At 46.0% G+C, this 17,551-nt stretch overlaps 1 protein-coding gene across 7 annotated transcripts in view; it reads left to right on the top strand.

Annotated features, from left to right (window-relative positions):
• The window catches only part of DENND5B (DENN domain containing 5B), a 60,127-nt gene extending 42,576 nt beyond the window's left edge, over positions 1-17,551 (top strand). For 5 of the 7 annotated variants that reach the window (XM_072145267.1, XM_072145266.1, XM_072145265.1 and 2 more), the window contains 14 exons: positions 2,810-2,920; positions 5,096-5,227; positions 5,988-6,140; positions 6,428-6,506; positions 6,650-6,731; positions 7,427-7,555; positions 8,662-8,783; positions 9,159-9,304; positions 10,249-10,367; positions 11,176-11,363; positions 11,668-11,750; positions 12,344-12,470; positions 14,138-14,312; positions 14,564-17,551. In XM_072145267.1, coding sequence (XP_072001368.1) covers positions 2,810-2,920; positions 5,096-5,227; positions 5,988-6,140; positions 6,428-6,506; positions 6,650-6,731; positions 7,427-7,555; positions 8,662-8,783; positions 9,159-9,304; positions 10,249-10,367; positions 11,176-11,363; positions 11,668-11,750; positions 12,344-12,470; positions 14,138-14,312; positions 14,564-14,747 — 1,830 coding nt within the window. In that variant the 3' untranslated portion in view covers positions 14,748-17,551. The remainder of the gene's footprint in view (positions 1-2,809; positions 2,921-5,095; positions 5,228-5,987; positions 6,141-6,427; positions 6,507-6,649; positions 6,732-7,426; positions 7,556-8,661; positions 8,784-9,158; positions 9,305-10,248; positions 10,368-11,175; positions 11,364-11,667; positions 11,751-12,343; positions 12,471-14,137; positions 14,313-14,563) is intronic. The other 2 variants (XM_072145271.1, XM_072145269.1) reach the window with 1 other exon arrangement.

The following is a 17,551-nucleotide window of genomic DNA, read 5'->3' as shown; positions in this document are numbered from 1 at the left end:
GGAGTGCAGGCACTGCTTTATATATATATAATGGGGGCAGGGAGTGCAGGCACTGCTTTATATATATATAATGGGGGCAGGGAGTGTGGGCACTGCTATATATATATAATGGGGGCAGGGAGTGTGGGCACTGCTATATATATATAATGGGGGCAGGGGAGTGTGGGCACTGCTATATATATATATATAATGGGGGCAGGGAGTGTGGGCACTGCTATATATATATATAATGGGGGCAGGGAGTGTGGGCACTGCTATATATATATAATGGGGGCAGGGAGTGTGGGCACTGCTATATATATATAATGGGGGCAGGGAGTGTGGGCACTGCTATATATATATATATAATGGGGGCAGGGAGTGTGGGCACTGCTATATATATATATATATAATGGGGGCAGGGAGTGTGGGCACTGCTATATATATATATATAATGGGGGCAGGGAGTGTGGGCACTGCTATATATATATAATGGGGGCAGGGTCTTGATGCCCATGAATTAACCCTTTCCGAGCCCCCTTAGACTTGGGCACCATCTGCCCGGGTGTCTGGTACGGAGGGGGAGGGGCACCCGCTATTGTCTGGGAGGTTAAGGTCGCAGTCTGGCGCCGGCTCCTGATCATTGTCTGATGGCGCAGCCTCCTCCATGATATCACTAATACAATCATGGCTGAGCAGTGCGTGTAATGAGCTGTGTACAGATGACGGGTCTCTTAAAGGGGCGGTTCGGGCGTCTTCACTTTATTATAGCGAGCTGAGTGGGAGGTGGTAAAGGGTAGAGGTCATCAGTATGAGGTCATGGGAGTCAGACCACCAGTGCGGAGGCACTTTTAGTCAGATTTGCCGCCTCTTTAAGTAGCTGATTAGTGTCGGGCCCCACAGATCTGTGATTGATTGATCTAGTCTTGGTGCTGCTGACCTGTCCATCAATATGCTGATTCCGGAAAAGCACTTTTAAAGGCATCCAACACGTAAAGAGGGAGACTGTCAGCAGGGTCCAGCGTAAAAACTGCAACCACTGTTAGGTATTGTCCCTGCAGAGATGTGTAATCAGACCTTTGTGTATGATGTTAGTAGCAGCAGGACTGTGATGAATGGATTTCAATTGTGTGCTAAGATTATTGTGACCAAATTGCTCCATCACTTGGCGGAGTTGATTTTTATTAGGCTATGAAACCTGTATGATCCCTAACGGGGAAATATTGAGGATCCACCCAGCTTTCCCAGGATCCGGAATGTTTTCTTTAGCTATTCACTCAGCGGACACATGACTCCATAACAATGCTGATAGTTATTCGTCTTTAACAGAATTTCAACCTAGTTGTGCAGATTTGACAACTGAGCTTATTACCCAGCTTTTCCGTGATCCTGAATGTCATATCTACCTAGTTATAAGTTATTTGCTCATCTTTATGTCTCATGCAGATCTTCCTATCATATTAAACTGCGAATCTGCTTGTTTAAGCTGTTTTTAAAAAAAAAAAAAAACACAAGCAAGGAAATCTGACACTCAGGACCTTGCGAAAGCTGGGTGATGAGCACTATCGCTTCTATTACAGCAAATCCAAGGAAATGTGAAATTTAAGGATGCTGAGAAAGCTGGATGATCAGCAAAAGAGCTGCTTTTCAAAGGAAATATGACATTCAGGGTCCTGAGAAAGCTGGGTGATGAGCAGTATAACTTCTTTTACAGTGATGGTAATACAGGTTTCTCAGCAATATCCCTTTATGAGCTCTAAAAGACGCTGTATTGCTCATTACCCTACTTTCTCAGGATCCTGAATGTTATATTCACTTGGATTTGCTGTGATAGAAGCTCTATTGCTCTAAACTAAGCTTTCTCTGGATCCTGAATGTCCTATTCACTTGTTCTTTTCTCTAATTACTGCATAAACAGACATATGTACCATTTGATATGATCTAAAGACCTGCATGAAGCATAATGGAGACCATATTGTTCATCACCCAGCCTTCCCAGGGTCCTGAATGTCATATATGTCTTGATCATGATGTCATATAAATGTATATCCAGGTTTATTTTCCACTCGTTAAGATACAACTTCCTGTATGAGGCCTGTTTTAAGCCATATTGCTCATCACCCCGCTTTCCCAGGATCCTGAGTGTCAGTTACATCCTTGTGACCTCATGATCAGGCATATAACTAGACACATTTGTCATTTTAATACGATATAGGTAACCTGAATGAGGACTAATAGAAGCCGTATTGCTCATCACCCAGCTTTCCCAGGCTCCTGAATATCTTGTGCCTCCACCTTAAGTCATGACCTGGCCTATAACTAGGCATATTTGTCATGTAATATCACATAAAAACCCGTATGAGATCTATTGGATTCCATGTTGCTCATCACCCAGCTTTCCCAGGCTCCTGAATGTCACATGTCACTTTCACTATGACCTTTTAACATGCTAGGAAACCTGTACGGCCCACTGCCTATGAGCTGGCATTGTTTAGTTGTCCAAGACTTATAACAATTGTCATCCAGCTTTCCCAAGAACTGAAAAAAAAATTTAAAGGGTTTTTTTTTTTCCAAAAATGGGGGCCAAGTTTTGAATAATGAGATTTAAAGATCCTGTATCCCTATAATCCCCCCCCTGGGGTCTGTGATTTGCTCTTCCCATTGTCCTGTCTCATCTCTTTTGTGTTTTTGTTTTTTGTTGTTTATTCTGTATTTACTTTTGTCTTCTCTTCTCTTTTGCTCGGGCCGTGTGCATGCTCCGCCTCCATGCTCCGCCTCCTCTCTTTATTTTGCTATTCTCTCCCGTGTGGTGGGGGGGTCTCCTCATAAGCCGTCGGAGGAGAACTTACTCCGCCAGAACTCTATGGCATTCTGGGAGTGGGATCAGGGCTTCCCCGCTCTGGTACGACCTCCCAAAAAATCCTTCTCTGAGTGCTGCCTGGTACGTCCATCCGTATGCCGGACCCCCGATCCCCCCACAGCCGCCTCATAGAACCCGCCACGCTTCATCCCCCTACAACGTGTAGACCCCTCCTCACGCTTTGTTCCTTCACAGCTGCTTAGATACACCCTGTTTTATTTTAGTGTTATTTTAGTTTTTTATTGTATTTTATTCAATGTGTTTTCTCACGCACACGACTAACTGTATCCCGTTTGCCAACGTTCTCTTCATTCCAGCACAAAAACTGGAAATGCATTGTGGGAAGATCACTAGAAATCCAGAATTGTTCTGCTAGGTATTTAAAGGGGAGTTCCATATACATCACGTTAGGAGAGGGAGATCACTGGTAGATTGGCGTGTGGAGGGAGGGGGTCTGTCTGCAAATCGTGAGAAGGCATGAAATAGACGAGAGTGGTGACAAGGAATCTGGCAGTGCCTGTATCCCTTTAAGGACCACCTACTGATTCATATCTGTGGGTGGCGGGGCAGTAAAAAATGGCCACCCTCTGAGATGACCTATATCACATATAAACACCCATCATGATATCCTTCTCATCCATGATCCTGTTCTGCAATATGAGACAAAACAAAGATTTTTGGGGGTATCCATTTTGGGCAGCCGGGGGGGGGGGGGAAGTGTCTCCCTACTGCATTAATAAGTTGTTGGCCCTAGACAAGTTTTTTCCTGTTGTTCTATGAATGATGTTCATAGAATAAAACCACAACAAAAATACTTTAGGTTCCACATTTCCCGTCAATTTGTGCCTGCAGCTCTTCAGGCGTCCACATGGACTACAAACAGACTCTGTGTAGTCTGGGTAATGGATAAGTTGTTGGCCCTAGACAAGTTTTTTTTCCTGTTGGCATGATGTTTATAGTATCAAAACCACAACAACAAAAAAAGCTTTGCGTTTCACATTTCCTGACAGTTTGTGCCTGTAGCTCTTCAGGAGTCCACATGGTAACAGACTACAAACGGACCTTTCCGTAGTCTGGGTAATGGATAAGTTGTTGGCTCTAGAGAAGTTTTTTCTGTCGTCCATATTATTCTATAAATATCATGCCAACAAAAAGCTTTGGGTTCCAAATTTCCCTGCCAATTTGTGCCTGCAGCTCTTCAGACATCCACATGGTAACAGACTACAAACAAACCAAGTGTAGTCTGATCCCATAGTAACATGAAACGTAAGGCTAAATGTGTACATACAAATTTTGTTTGTCTCTAAAGTTGCAGGTGAACATCTGTGACACATTTTAAGGTTTTACACTTTTGCGCGCCTCCAGGCAATTTTGCTTCAAAGTGTAAAATTCTGCAAAGTTGCATTATACTTCTGTCTCCAAGGTAACAGACTACAAACAGACACTGGGTAGTCTGATCCCATTGTAACATGATTTTTATAAGGCCGAATGTGTTTGTCCGGAGACCACATTTGTGTTTGATCTGCGAAGTTGCAGGTGAACATCAGTTACAACCTGTAAGGCTTTGATGCAAAGTTGCATGGAGGCGCACGGAAGCGTAAAGTGTAAAAATTGTGTAAATTGACCAGTCTCTGCCCCATTAACTCCGAATTGTGCAATTATGATATGGGATCTAACAGGATCAAGGGTGAGAACAACATCGTGGTGAATGTAACGTGTTTGGGGTTGTCCCTTTAAGAGATGAAAAAAAGGTGAAGGATGAATGAAGGCGCTCGATGCTTTGTTCTCATTCAGTTTCTGTGTCGAACAATCGCGGCGCCTTCTGTTCTATTGTTCCGTAATAAAAAGCCTGCCAAGCCCCCCCCCCGCCAGCTCTTTAGTCACCCCCCCCCCCATCCCCCACCGCTCTTTATAGATCAAGGGGCCAGCATTTATTCTATCCTGCTGTACTGATACATTGAAACGAAGCTGCAGCACTGGTAAAGACAGGTCAGGATTGCACTGAGATCAGATTCAGACCCCCACCGTCTGATACTGATCCATTATCCTAACCATAGACCAGCAGTTTACCCAGCCCGGAAGACCCCTTTAACTCCCTGCAGAGGGTTTGGTGCTTTGTGTCAGGAAAAATTAAGTTCAGACCACAATAAATTTGTATTATGAAATAAAACTGTTGTTTTCCCACCAAAAATTCAAAGACCACCCCCCACCCCCTTTCCCCCCCACTAGAGATTGACTTCCCATCTTGTGCTGCAGAAATACATGCAGGAGGCGCGGAGCCTGGGGAAGACGGTGCGACAACCCAAGCTGTCAGATCTGTCGCCGGCCGTCATCGCACAGACCAACTCCAAGTTTGTAGAAGGGTTACTGAAGGAATGCCGGATGAAGGTGAGAGGGGCCGGGGGTCTGCCCGCCGTGTATGATAGATATAGGGATATGAGGAGGGGGGCGGCAGATAACAGAGAGCGAGTGCTGCACGTGCTGATCAAAAGAGCAGGAGAGCCCTGGAGGCACAGAGAGCAAGAGTGTGTGTCCTGGATGTATGGGTGGAGGAGAGGGTGAGGTGCCCCCTGGCGGCGCAGGAAGAGTATGTATGTCCTGGAGGCACAGAGTAAGAGAGAGGCAGGATGTTCCCTGGAGGGGTGTAGAGAGAGAGGGGGGGAGCCCCCTGGAGGGGTGTAGAGAGAGAGGGGGGGAGCCCCCTGGAGGGGTGTAGAGAAAGAGGAGGGGGGGGAGCCCCCTGGAGGGGTGTAGAGAGAGAGGGGGGGGAGCCCCCTGGAGGGGTGTAGAGAGAGAGGGGGGGAGCCCCCTGGAGGGGTGTAGAGAGAGAGGGGGGGGAGCCCCCTGGAGGGGTGTAGAGAGAGAGAGGGGGGAGCCCCCTGGAGGGGTGTAGAGAGAGAGGGGGGAGCCCCCTGGAGGGGTGTAGAGAGAGAGGAGGGGGGGCCCCTGGAGGGGTGTAGAGAGAGAGGGGGGGGGAGCCCCCTGGAGGGGTGTAGAGAGAGAGAGGGGGGGAGCCCCCTGGAGGGGTGTAGAGAGAAGTAATTTCCTGCAAATGACTGGGACTGAAGGGGTAAAGAGGTGGAGGGGGGGTTATAAAGTTTGCAGCGCCTCCTGGTGGTGACTGATGCCGCTTCTCTCTTCTGATTAGACGAAGCGCATGTTGGTGGAGAAGATGGGCCATGAGGCTGTGGAGCTGGGGCACGCCGATGCCAATATAACGGGCCTAGAGGAGAACACGCTGATCGCCAGCCTGTGTGACCTGCTGGAGAGAATATGGAGCCACGGCCTGCAGGTCAAACAGGTAATCTAGAGCCTGGGGGTCCCAGATGTACCGAATATGGGCATCATGAGTGACACTGAGGTCAGAGGTCGTAAACCTTTACATAATTTAATCCCTATGAGACTGATGGATATAGCAGGTACAGCACTCGGCTATTCCATTAGTCTCATAGACTCATACATTGAATATAAGATATTGTAGTCTGTGAGCTCCCCCTAGTGGCAGCTGTAGAAAGTCAGAAATGGATCATTACCCCCTTTTTAGATTTGTGAAGATTTGGGTTTTATACATTTTTGTATTAATTTCAGGGGAAATCGGCTTTATGGTCTCACCTCATGCTGTACCAGGAAAGAGAGGAGAGACACGAGCATAACCTGGAATCACCATGTAAGTTATAATGTGTCCCATTCATTACTAGCAAGGGTCACTAGCGGCGGCCATGACACGTACCCATAGGTATATACTCTTATGGTATATAATAAATATTGTACATTTTTCTATATATTTTTTTATTTATTTTTACCTTACAGTAGCACTTGGTCCTGAGCGGAGGAAATCGGACACCGGTGTACCGATGCCATCTTTGCGAGTGTCTCTAACTCAGGACATGAGGTATGTGTGTGAAGGACATAGACCCGGTATCAGCGGTTGGATTGATGATGATGATGTACTGAAGACATCCAAACCCCTCAGTCATGGCAGGGTGGCTGATACTGTGAGGGGACTTGATCTCTTCAGGACAATAGGATGAATCCAGCTCCATTCTCATGATGCTCTGAATCTCAGGCTTAGCAGTTATCAGCCCCATGCTGATCAGGCCCATCCTGTGGACAACCCCTTTAAATCTGGTAGATCTTGGTTTCTTCCTAGATGTTTACATCCCAGCCCAAGAACCAAAGTATGAATCTTTTATGTTGGTCTCTTACCAGCATCAAATATTAATAGCCTTTCTATTGAGTATTGATCAGCAGTTTGACACGTCCGGGGTTTCGGGTGATTTATTTTTCCTTTGTTTTGATAACCGGTAGATTGTTTTTCTTAAAGGGGCAAACATGTCGATAAAGAACCATATTTATTGACTACATATTTAGGAGCATTAATAATCGAAAATCGATATTATCTCAAGTCTTGAATAATCCCTTCAAATATTAAAATTCTGGCAACCAGCAGTCACCTCTAGGGGGAGCTACTTGCATACATAACTCATGCAGAATTCCTCAGTGCATCAGAGCTCCCCCTGGTGGTGGCTGATAACCAGAGGTGTGTGGTTATAGTGCATCTGTCTGACTCTGTTTTTTTATTTCTAGACATATCCAGAGCCTGAGCGTCATAAAGACGGACGTGGGCCGAGCGCGAGGCTGGATACGACTTTCTCTGGAGAAAAAGTTATTATCCCAACATCTGAAGCAGCTTCTAACCAACCACATGCTCACCAAGTGAGTGTAATTGCATGGTAGCACGTTGTTTGGTTCCAGTTCTAGTAGGTTTTATCTGGATTCTCGCTTGTTTTCAGATTCTAGATCAAGTGCCTGGGCTGTAGCAGGTTGTCCATGTCTAGTGATTGGTGTCTGTATTGTAGCAGATTGTGAGGTTCTAGATCTAGTGAACGGGTACCTTGATGGTAGCATTAGGTCTAATGATGGGTGCCTGGATTGAAGCCAGTTGCTTGGTTCTAGATCAAGTGATGGGTGTCTGGATTAAAAAGTTGTTTGGTTCTAGATCTAGTGATGGGTTTCTGGTTTGTAGGCAGTTGCTTGGTTCTAGACCTAGCAATGGGCATCTGAATTGTAGCCCATTTCTTGATTCTAGATCTAGTAATGGGCACCGGGGTTTAAACCATCTGCTTGGTTCTAGATCTAGTGATGGGTGTCTGGATTGAAGCCAGTTGCTTGGTTCTGCATCTAGTAAAGGGTGCCTGGTTTGTAGCGGATTGCCCTTTCTTAGATCTAGTAATGGGTGCCTGGATTGAAGTGTATCACCTAGATCTAGGGATGGGCGTGTGGATTTTAGCGGATTGTGAGGTTCTAGATCTAGCGACGGGTACCTTGATTGTAGCGGGTTGCCTGGTTCTAGGTCTAATAATGGGTGCCTGTATTGAAGCCAGTTGTTTGGTTCTAGATCTAGTGATGGGTGTCTGGATTGAAGTGGATCACCTAGTTCTAGATCTAGTAATTGGCGCCTAGGTTGTAGCGGATTGTCCTTTCCTAGATCTAGTAATGGCTGTCTGTATTGAAGTGGATCACCTAGTTCTAGATCCACATTGTAGTATGTTTTCCAGTTCTGAATCTAGTGATGGTTCCCTGAGTTGAAGTGGGTTCTACGGTTCTGGGTCTAGCGATGGGGTCTGGCTTGTAGCAGGTTGCCCAGTTCTGAAAATAGTTATGGTTCCCTACATTGAAGTGGATTCCCTGGTTCTAGTTGTGAATCTAGTGATGGCTGTCTGGGTCGTAGTGTCTTGCCATGTTCTAAGTCCAGTAGTTGGGGTCTGGATTGTAGTGGGTTGCCCGGTTCTAGCTGCCTCTGACCCTGGTTTCTCTTTCAGGAAGTTATACAAGCGTTACGCCTTCCTGCGCTGCGAGGAGGAGAAGGAGCAGTTCCTCTACCACCTCCTCTCGCTCAACGCTGTGGACTACTTCTGCTTCACCAGCGTATTCACCACCATCAGTAAGTGACCGGCGGACATCACCTCTGCCTTCTCTACATATCCTGAACTATAAAGGAGGATTCTGCACACGAATGAGGCCTGAGCGGGGGGAGCTTGACAACACTATAGCCACTGTGGGGTCTTTGAATTTTTCGGGTCCCTTTTAGTCCCGGCTTTAGACATGAGACAGTTTTGGCCGGAGTGCTCCTTTAAATGAATTCCTTTACAGATCCTTATAGATGTTGTCTTTCGATGACCTCTCATTAGGCTTCTGACAACCGATGGAAAAAACTTCCTGTGTAATCTCCGCGCACTAGAATTATCTGCCAGGACGTTGACCCACTTTTTATGCAGTGCCTCACGTGATGATATAATGAATCTCCTTTGTTCCCCAGTGATTCCATACAGAGCGCTCATTATCCCCATCAAGAAGCTGAGCAACGCCATCACCACCTCCAATCCATGGCTGTGCGTCTCCGGGGAGCTGGGGGACACCAGGGTCATGCAGATCCCCAAGAACTTACTGGAGATGACCTTTGAGGTTAGTCATCGCTATACCCGTTATATAGATGTTTTATGAAAGGAAACGTGCCAGTTGGTTTGGGACCCCCTAAATTAGTAGCCTGACTTTATGTCCCTGGCCAAACCGGTTTGACTTGCAGCCAGTGGTTGCAGGGTTCTTGATGATCTGTCCCTTCCATCAAGGGCGTCCACTTTGCCCTTCCCTTTTGCCCTCGAGGGGGCGTCCACTTTGCCCTTCCCTTTTGCCCTCGAGGGGGCGTCCACTTTGCCCTTCCCTTTTGCCCTCGAGGGGGCGTCCACTTTGCCCTTCCCTTTTGCCCTCGAGGGGGCGTCCACTTTGCCCTTCCCTTTTGCCCTCGAGGGGGCGTCCACTTTGCCCTTCCCTTTTGCCCTCGAGGGGGCGTCCACTTTGCCCTTCCCTTTTGCCCTCGAGGGGGCGTCCACCTTGCCCTTTTGCCCTCGAGGGGGCGTCCACCTTGCCCTTTTGCCCTCGAGGGGGCGTCCACCTTGCCCTTTTGCCCTCGAGGGGGCGTCCACCTTGCCCTTTTGCCCTCGAGGGGGCGTCCTCCTTGCCCTTTTGCCCTCGAGGGGGCGTCCTCCTTGCCCTTTTGCCCTCGAGGGGGCGTCCTCCTTGCCCTTTTGCCCTCGAGGGGGCGTCCTCCTTGCCCTTTTGCCCTCGAGGGGGCGTCCTCCTTGCCCTTTTGCCCTCGAGGGGGCGTCCACCTTGCCCTTTTGCCCTCGAGGGGGCGTCCACCTTGCCCTTTTGCCCTCGAGGGGGCGTCCACCTTGCCCTTTTGCCCTCGAGGGGGCGTCCACCTTGCCCTTTTGCCCTCGAGGGGGCGTCCACCTTGCCCTTTTGCCCTCGAGGGGGCGTCCAAGACTATATGTCTTCGGTTAGCTCCCCCTACTGGCAACATTTTGTCCTGTGATAATTTTATTTTATATGTATCTCTTCTTCCTCAGTGTCAGAATCTGGGCAAACTCACCACAGTGCAGCTGGGGCACGACAACTCGGGACTCCTGGCCAAATGGTTGGTGGACTGCGTCATGGTCCGAAACGAAATAACCGGGCACACGTACAAGTAAGCAATCTATTGGATTGGATTTGGTTAATGTTATATTAAGTAATAGAAATCTATAGGAAACATGGAATGTTCTCAAGCGATGACATAATGTTCCGCAAGTAGTGATTTAAGTTACGACGTGTGGATGTCCTGGGCGTCCGACGTACGACCTTCCTGTCCAGGACTGGAGTATACAAAAGTGCAGGGGGAAGGGAATAGGCAAGCGTCTGCTTTTCTCTACCCATGGGAGGGTCGGCTTGTTTCTAGCCCTATACAAGCTGTAATGTTACATTACATTACAAGCAATACATCTTCTCCTACAGACCCGCATTTACCAAAAGTGGTAGGAGGGGGGTGTACAGATTGACACAAGGGGGGGGGGGGGGATACTGTAGAATTTATTGTGAAGGACTTACCCCTATTATTGTATATGGGACGTATTCCCGTGATGTTTCACTATTTTTAGCAATCTGCTGAGAGTCGTGAAATACTCCTTCAGTTCAGTAATTGTCTCACAGATTCGATCTGACATATTGTAAGGCAGGAAAGAAAAAAAAATTGGCGTCGCTTTGGGGGCAGCTTCTATCTGGGTCATTCGCTGCATCTTCTGTAGCAGCCATAGGCCCACGTTGCAACTTTATTTAGGGTTCTGTCTTCTCTTTGGTTGCAGGACCTTCAAATGGGTCCTATTGAGCCTGCTGCATTGTGGCAGATGTAGTGTTCACGCAAATGAATAGGTGAGGGGTGGGGGTTGTATCTAGAATGCAATGTGGCATCACTAAATTTTGGCCCCTTTTTAAGAAGTGTTGTACATTTTGGGTTCTAGGTTCCCGTGTGGGCGCTGGTTGGGCAAAGGAGTAGATGATGGAAGCCTGGAGAGGATCCTGATCGGAGAACTTATTACCCCCGTGTCTGACGATGATCTGGGAAAGCAAAGTCGGACCCCACCGCTGCAGAAATCCCCCACCATGGCCCGGCGGCTGAGCATTACTTCATTAACGGGGAAGAACTCCAGTAAGTCTACGTTACCTGGCACAGGATGCAAACAGTTAAAGGGGTTTCCCTGGATCTAGGTGGTTTTCCAAGCTTAAAGAAATTGAGGACCTATATAGAAGATATGACATTTGGTGGAGTCACAAGTTTCGACCAGACTGAGCAGAGCACCGTTCTCTGTGTAGTGGACAGTTCGGGTATCGGCAGTTACACAGCTCAGCCACTACACAAAGAACGGCGCTGTTCCTCTCCATTGTCTGAGGCAATCAGAATCGTGTAATTGCCGTGAATCGAGGATTTACTGGACTATTCTGTTCATTTCCAGAACCAAATGCCGGGCAGATTCAAGAAGGAATCGGAGAAGCCGTAAATAATATCCTAAAACACTTCCACAAGCCGGAAAAAGAGGTAAAAAAAAATCTCCATACGTTCTGCGTTAATATGAAGCAGCAAATCCCAGATCACTGAGCGTCTTCTCCCTGACCTGAAAACGCCATCGTCCTCTAGGATTAACCTACTTATCTACATGACGCTTCATAGCTGAACGTGTTCTTAATAATCTCTCCGATACACGTGGTATAATCCGTCCCTCCTAAGGCCGGAGCTGCAACGGCGCCCCCCCCCCCCCCTATTCATTTGGTTGTGTCCGGTATTGCGATTCTGCTCCACTGAAGCAAATGAGGCTGAGCTGCAGTTCCAGACACAACCTATGCACGGGTGTGGCGCTGTTGTCCCAATTTTATGAATTGCTTGTACCGCTGCATTGATTAGGACGAGTGGGCCCTTTGTTCTCATAACAATAGGGGGTTCCAGTGGATAGACCCCTACAAATCACCTTCCTTCCAAAAAAGTGCAAGTGCTGGCACGTAAGGACCTTCCCTCCCCACCGCGTCTTTCCTGTGTCATTGCTGAGCTGTTGGTATGCGTTGCAGGTCCTTCGCACTAATCCATATTAGTGCCGCCTAGTAAAGCCTCTTACACGATTTTTTTCCCCCCCGCAGCGAGGAAGCCTGACCGTCCTGCTCTGCGGAGAGAACGGCCTCGTCTCGGCCCTGGAGCAGGTCTTTCATCACGGATTCAAATCTGCCCGCATTTTCCACAAGAGCGTCTTCATCTGGGACTTCATAGGTAACGCGATAATCCTGCCGTCCTTGTCGTCTCCTGCCCCGATAGCACTTCAGTTTCAGGCCAAGCGAGTTTTACCGTAACATTGCGGAGACGGGCGCAGTCAAGGTGAATGAGGAGCGTAATCTGAACTGCCGCCTCATCCGTGCACCGGAGGGAACCCAGAGATGAAAGTAAAAAAAAAAAATCTGAAGGGTTTTGTGTAATTTATATCAGTGCGGCACAGATGGTTACATAATAAACCTCTGCCTACTGTCGTCACTAGGGGGAGCTCACTGCCTGCTGCGTCACTAGTGGTTTCACCTTCTCGAGAATCTGTGACATCACTGAGCAAGTAGCCTTTATGTCACCGAGTATTTACAATCCCTATCTCTTTCAATACTCAGTGATGTCACAGATTCAGGTAAAGAGAGAGGCTATTTGCACAGTGACATCACAGATTTTAGAAAAGGGATGGGCTACATACTCAATGATGTCACAGATTCGGGTAGTTTGTTTAGCCTTTATTCAAATCTATGACATCTGTTAGTATGCAGCCAATCCCGTCTCTCGATTCTCTGACATCAGAGTATGTAGCCCATCCCGTTTCTCGAACTGGTGACATCACAGAATGTGGCGTATGCCTTTTTTCAAATCTGACGTCACTGAGAAAGCAGCCTATCCCTTTACTCGAATCTGTGACATCGCCGAGCATTCCACCTATCTCTAAACTAGAATCTGTGACCTCACTGAGTATTTAGTATGTTTACCCATTAGTCAAATCTATGACATCACCGAGTATGCAGCCTATCCCTTCTCTGGAATCTGTGACATCAGAGAATGTAACCTATCCGTTTTCTCAAATTAGTGACATCACTGATTTTGCAGCCTATCCCTTTACGAGGATCTGTGACATCACTGAATATTTATCCTATCCCTTTATACAAGTCTGTGACATCACTTTGTATGCAGTCTATCCTTTTTCTGGAATCTGTGACATCACTAAGTATGTAGCCTATCCCATTACTAGGATCTGTGACCTCACCGAGTATGTAGCCTATCCCTTTACTAGGATCTATAAGATCACCGTTTATGTAGCCTATCCCTTTACTACAATCTGTGACATCACCGAGTATGTAGCCTATCCCATTTCTGAAATCTGTGACATCACTGTGAGTGTAGCCGGTCCCTTTAAAACTGTATAAATTGGGGAAGGATTCTAAAGGGCATTTGCTGTATCCCAGACATCGAATTCAAGTCGATGAGCTTATTCCTGGGAAAATCTATCCTCGCGCAAATGCGCTGCCACCTGTAGGCATTCTCTGGTCATTACACTGTAGAAAACTTAGCCTTTTCACAGCTAAAATGTCAGATATGTCACGTCGCCTGGTTATTGCTGATGACTAATGCCACGTTCCCACTTGACATTTTATGAAAATGTCACATTCCCCCAAAATGTATTGAAGGCGTTCGCTTGTATTGCATCCCGAGAAAGTTCATGCAGGAGATGCATCGTGCTCGGTATGACTTCTCCCCGAGGGTCGCGGAGTAGGATTTTATAGATGACTTGCTATACAATGCACATGGGGCAGTTTTTATAGGATTGGTAGTTTCTTAAAGCGATCTGCAATACCATGTGTAATCCACAAGCCATGGTGGCGCTGTGACTGATGTGCTGTGTTCTTCTTCAGAAAAAGCTGTGGTTTTCTTCGAAGCTACCGATCAGATCGGAGATGGCGAGGAAGACCAGCTGCTGCAGAGATCGTCCTGCAAAACCTTCTGCCATTATGTCAACCGTATAGTGGCCGCTCCTAGAAACATCGGCAAGGATGGAAAGTTCCAGCTCCTCGTGTGTCTCGGAGCAAGGTGAGTTGTTACATTTTAGAAACCCTGTCCTGAAATTCACATATAAACATCCTAAAAAGGCATGACCTGCACATTACCCCTTGTAAATCGATCACCACGGGTCTTTAATGCAGCTCCTGAATTGAAATATGTGTTCTGACTACAAACTAAATGTGTAGTCGGAAAGGGAGGGGGCAGATGGTTGTTCTAGATTGAGGTTGATCTTTGGAGCAAAAGATCTTAAACCGTATATATCTTCATATTTTTTTCAGGGACCACTTGCTCTCCCAGTGGATACCTCTTTTGGCGGAGTGTCCGGCCATCACTCGGATGTATGAAGAGACTGCCCTGCTTAGGGACAACATGATGGTGAATTCTCTTGTCCGGGTCCTGCAGACTCTACAAGATTTTAACATTGTTCTGGAAGGGTCGCTCACTAAAGGAGTCGACGTTTAGGACTACATTTGGGACTTTGTACAATAATAGTTCTCACTTTTTCTGGAATTTTTAGTTTTCTTTTTCCATTTCGGAGTTTTCTCGGAAACCTTTCTAACGTGCTACAGAGTTCTGTGGCGCGATACACTGAATAGTAGCAAATCACTGGAAGCCGATGCCGGGGGCTAGCCGGCGGGACTGAGCCGTAGCCTTGCTGCGAGGCGTCTCTACACTGTTGCATAGTAAATTTGAATCAGATATTTAGTACTATAGAGTATTTTCCTGTTGTGTGTAAATACGGCGGTAGTTTTTTTTAAAAAAGGCAGAAAATATATTCCAGGCGGATTTATCTTCTACCCATTTCTACTTCCCGGGAATTTCTTCTTGGATGGTCGGAAAAATTGCAAAAAAAAAAAAAATTCTTCTCCCGGAAGTTGGTGCTTTATTTGTTCGGTAGATGCTCATTTGTTTCGGTTGCGTAGAACATTCTGAGCCATGATATATACTGGGTACTTGTATACGGTAGATGCGGCTGTTTTATGTGGGGGGTTTATTTATTTTTAGAGGCGCAATTTGGCGACATCACCTGTTCTGCCAGTAAGTCTTTGATTAGGATGAGTAACGACTCGGAGCATGCAGTCAATCCTATCATAAGAACCTACGACATCACTGAACGTGCAGCATATCCCTTTTCTACAACTGATGACGTCACTGACCGGCCAGCCTATCCCTTTTCTAGAACTGGTGACATCACTGAACACGCAGCATATCCCTTTCGAAGAATCGGTACAAAGAATGAACGTTCAGCCTATCCCTCACTAGAATCTGTGACATTGGTCATCGATGTCCATTTTTGGAGCTTATGACATCACACAACATGAAGTCGATCACTTTTTCGAAAACTGATGACACCGTTGAACCCACAGCCGATCCCTTTTGACGAAGCAATGAAATCACTGAACTTTCAGCCTATCCCTCACTAGAAGCTGTAACTTTAGTCATCGATGTCCATCCTGGAATTGATGACATCACTGATCATGCAGCCTATCACTTTTGTAGAACTGATGACATCACTGAACCCACAAGCCTATCCCTTTCGATGAACCAATGAAATCGCTAAACGTTCTGACGATTCCTCACAAGTAGCAGTGACATCTTTTTTTTTTAACTGGAGTGGATGACGTCACTGAGGATGCAGCCTATCCCTTTTCTAGCATATCCCTCGCTAGAAGCGTCTGTCTGTTCCTTTTGCTTCAGTCATTGCTGTCGATCCCTTTACTAGAACTGATGACGGTGAGCATGCTTCAGGGATAGACCTGACTAAAAAAAACTCCTCCTTCACCAGAATCGGTGATGTCTCCAAGCATTCCGTTTTACCGATACCAGAACCTACGTAACAATAGATTCACAGATTTCTTTTTTTTAACATATCATTTCGAAACAATATTCCATGCCCCCCCCCTCCCCAAAACCGCACCAACTACCGCATACAGCTTTCCAGTACCCGCGTTATGTATGTTGTCTACCCGATATACCATAAGCATGCGTGAAGAAATGATGCAAGTTGTAAATAACCTTTGAGAATCCTTAAAAGTAACTATTTTCCTAAGTTATATCACAAGAAACCATTGCAAGTATTTAAGACACGACCACCCTCTAGTCTTGGTCTTCTATATAGTGAATGTAAATCCTATCTGTGGGACCTAGAACGTTCCCGTTACCCTCCTTCTCGACTCGACCATTGCATTTCATAACCGTATACGTGTAACCGGGAAGGGGGTTGTTGTGAGGCGACTGGCAGGAATTTTTCCAATTTCTTCATTGGATGAATTCTGAAGCTGTGATATTATGACTTCTATAGCAACTACTCATCATGGTGTGATTATTCTCGGGAAATTTTTGTTTGTTTGTTTCAAAAACTGTGTGTTCACTTTAAGGGTAAGACCTACATTGATCAAGCAATTTATTATAATATTTTTTTTTCCTTTTTTTTTTCCTTATTATTTTAGTGTAAATCTACCTATTTATTTGCATACACTGGGATTTTTTTTTGGGGGGAAGGGCTGAAATAACAGATATTTTGCACTACTTGTTACATTTGATATGGGGGTTGTACCTTACAAAAGAAAAACTTCCACTAACTGTATATGTTGGTCCACGTTTTTTTGTTTTTCTTTTATAAAATTTTTTCTTTTATTTTTGCCTCTTATCTACAGAGAACATGGAGTCATCTTGAGCAGAGTTTTATCCACAATGTCTATTGTTTTTTTTTTTGTGTGTTTTATATAGTGTTTTGCCGTATATGTTATGTTAGGATCCTTTTAAACGGCTGGTAAGTCTTGCTGGGACTTGTAGTTCAATAATGCCTCAGAGCCACCGGATTCATGAGTTTGCAATAGACCAATGCTGGGATAACTATCAAGAATCAGCGACGTTTCCCATCCCCTTTAAGGGGATTCCTTCATCGTCAAAGCCACTTGGACTTGAGACGACAAAAAATTGTCTCTGTCGTAGCAATACGAAAATGAATATGCTGTACTTAAGACCACTCAGTATCAGATTTTAGTGTGTTATATGTACTTCAGGACATGTGAAACAGTGTTTTTGTTTTTTACTTTTATGTTTTTTCTCTCCAGTAAATGACTGTATCATGGACGTGTTGATTTGACTTGTCTCCTGTGTAACCAGGGAAAATTGCTTTGGGTAATGCTGCTCCTGTTTCCACATCAGTATTAACTTCCCTGAACTGTATGATTTTATTACATCACTGTCACGTTTGTTTGTTTTTTTTTTCTTTTCAGTATTAAATTGTGTTTTACCTCAAA

Source organism: Engystomops pustulosus, chromosome 4, assembly GCF_040894005.1.
Source record: "Engystomops pustulosus chromosome 4, aEngPut4.maternal, whole genome shotgun sequence".
In the NCBI taxonomy this organism is placed as follows: Eukaryota; Metazoa; Chordata; class Amphibia; order Anura; family Leptodactylidae; genus Engystomops; species Engystomops pustulosus.
This window is presented reverse-complemented; position numbering and strand designations above follow the sequence as displayed.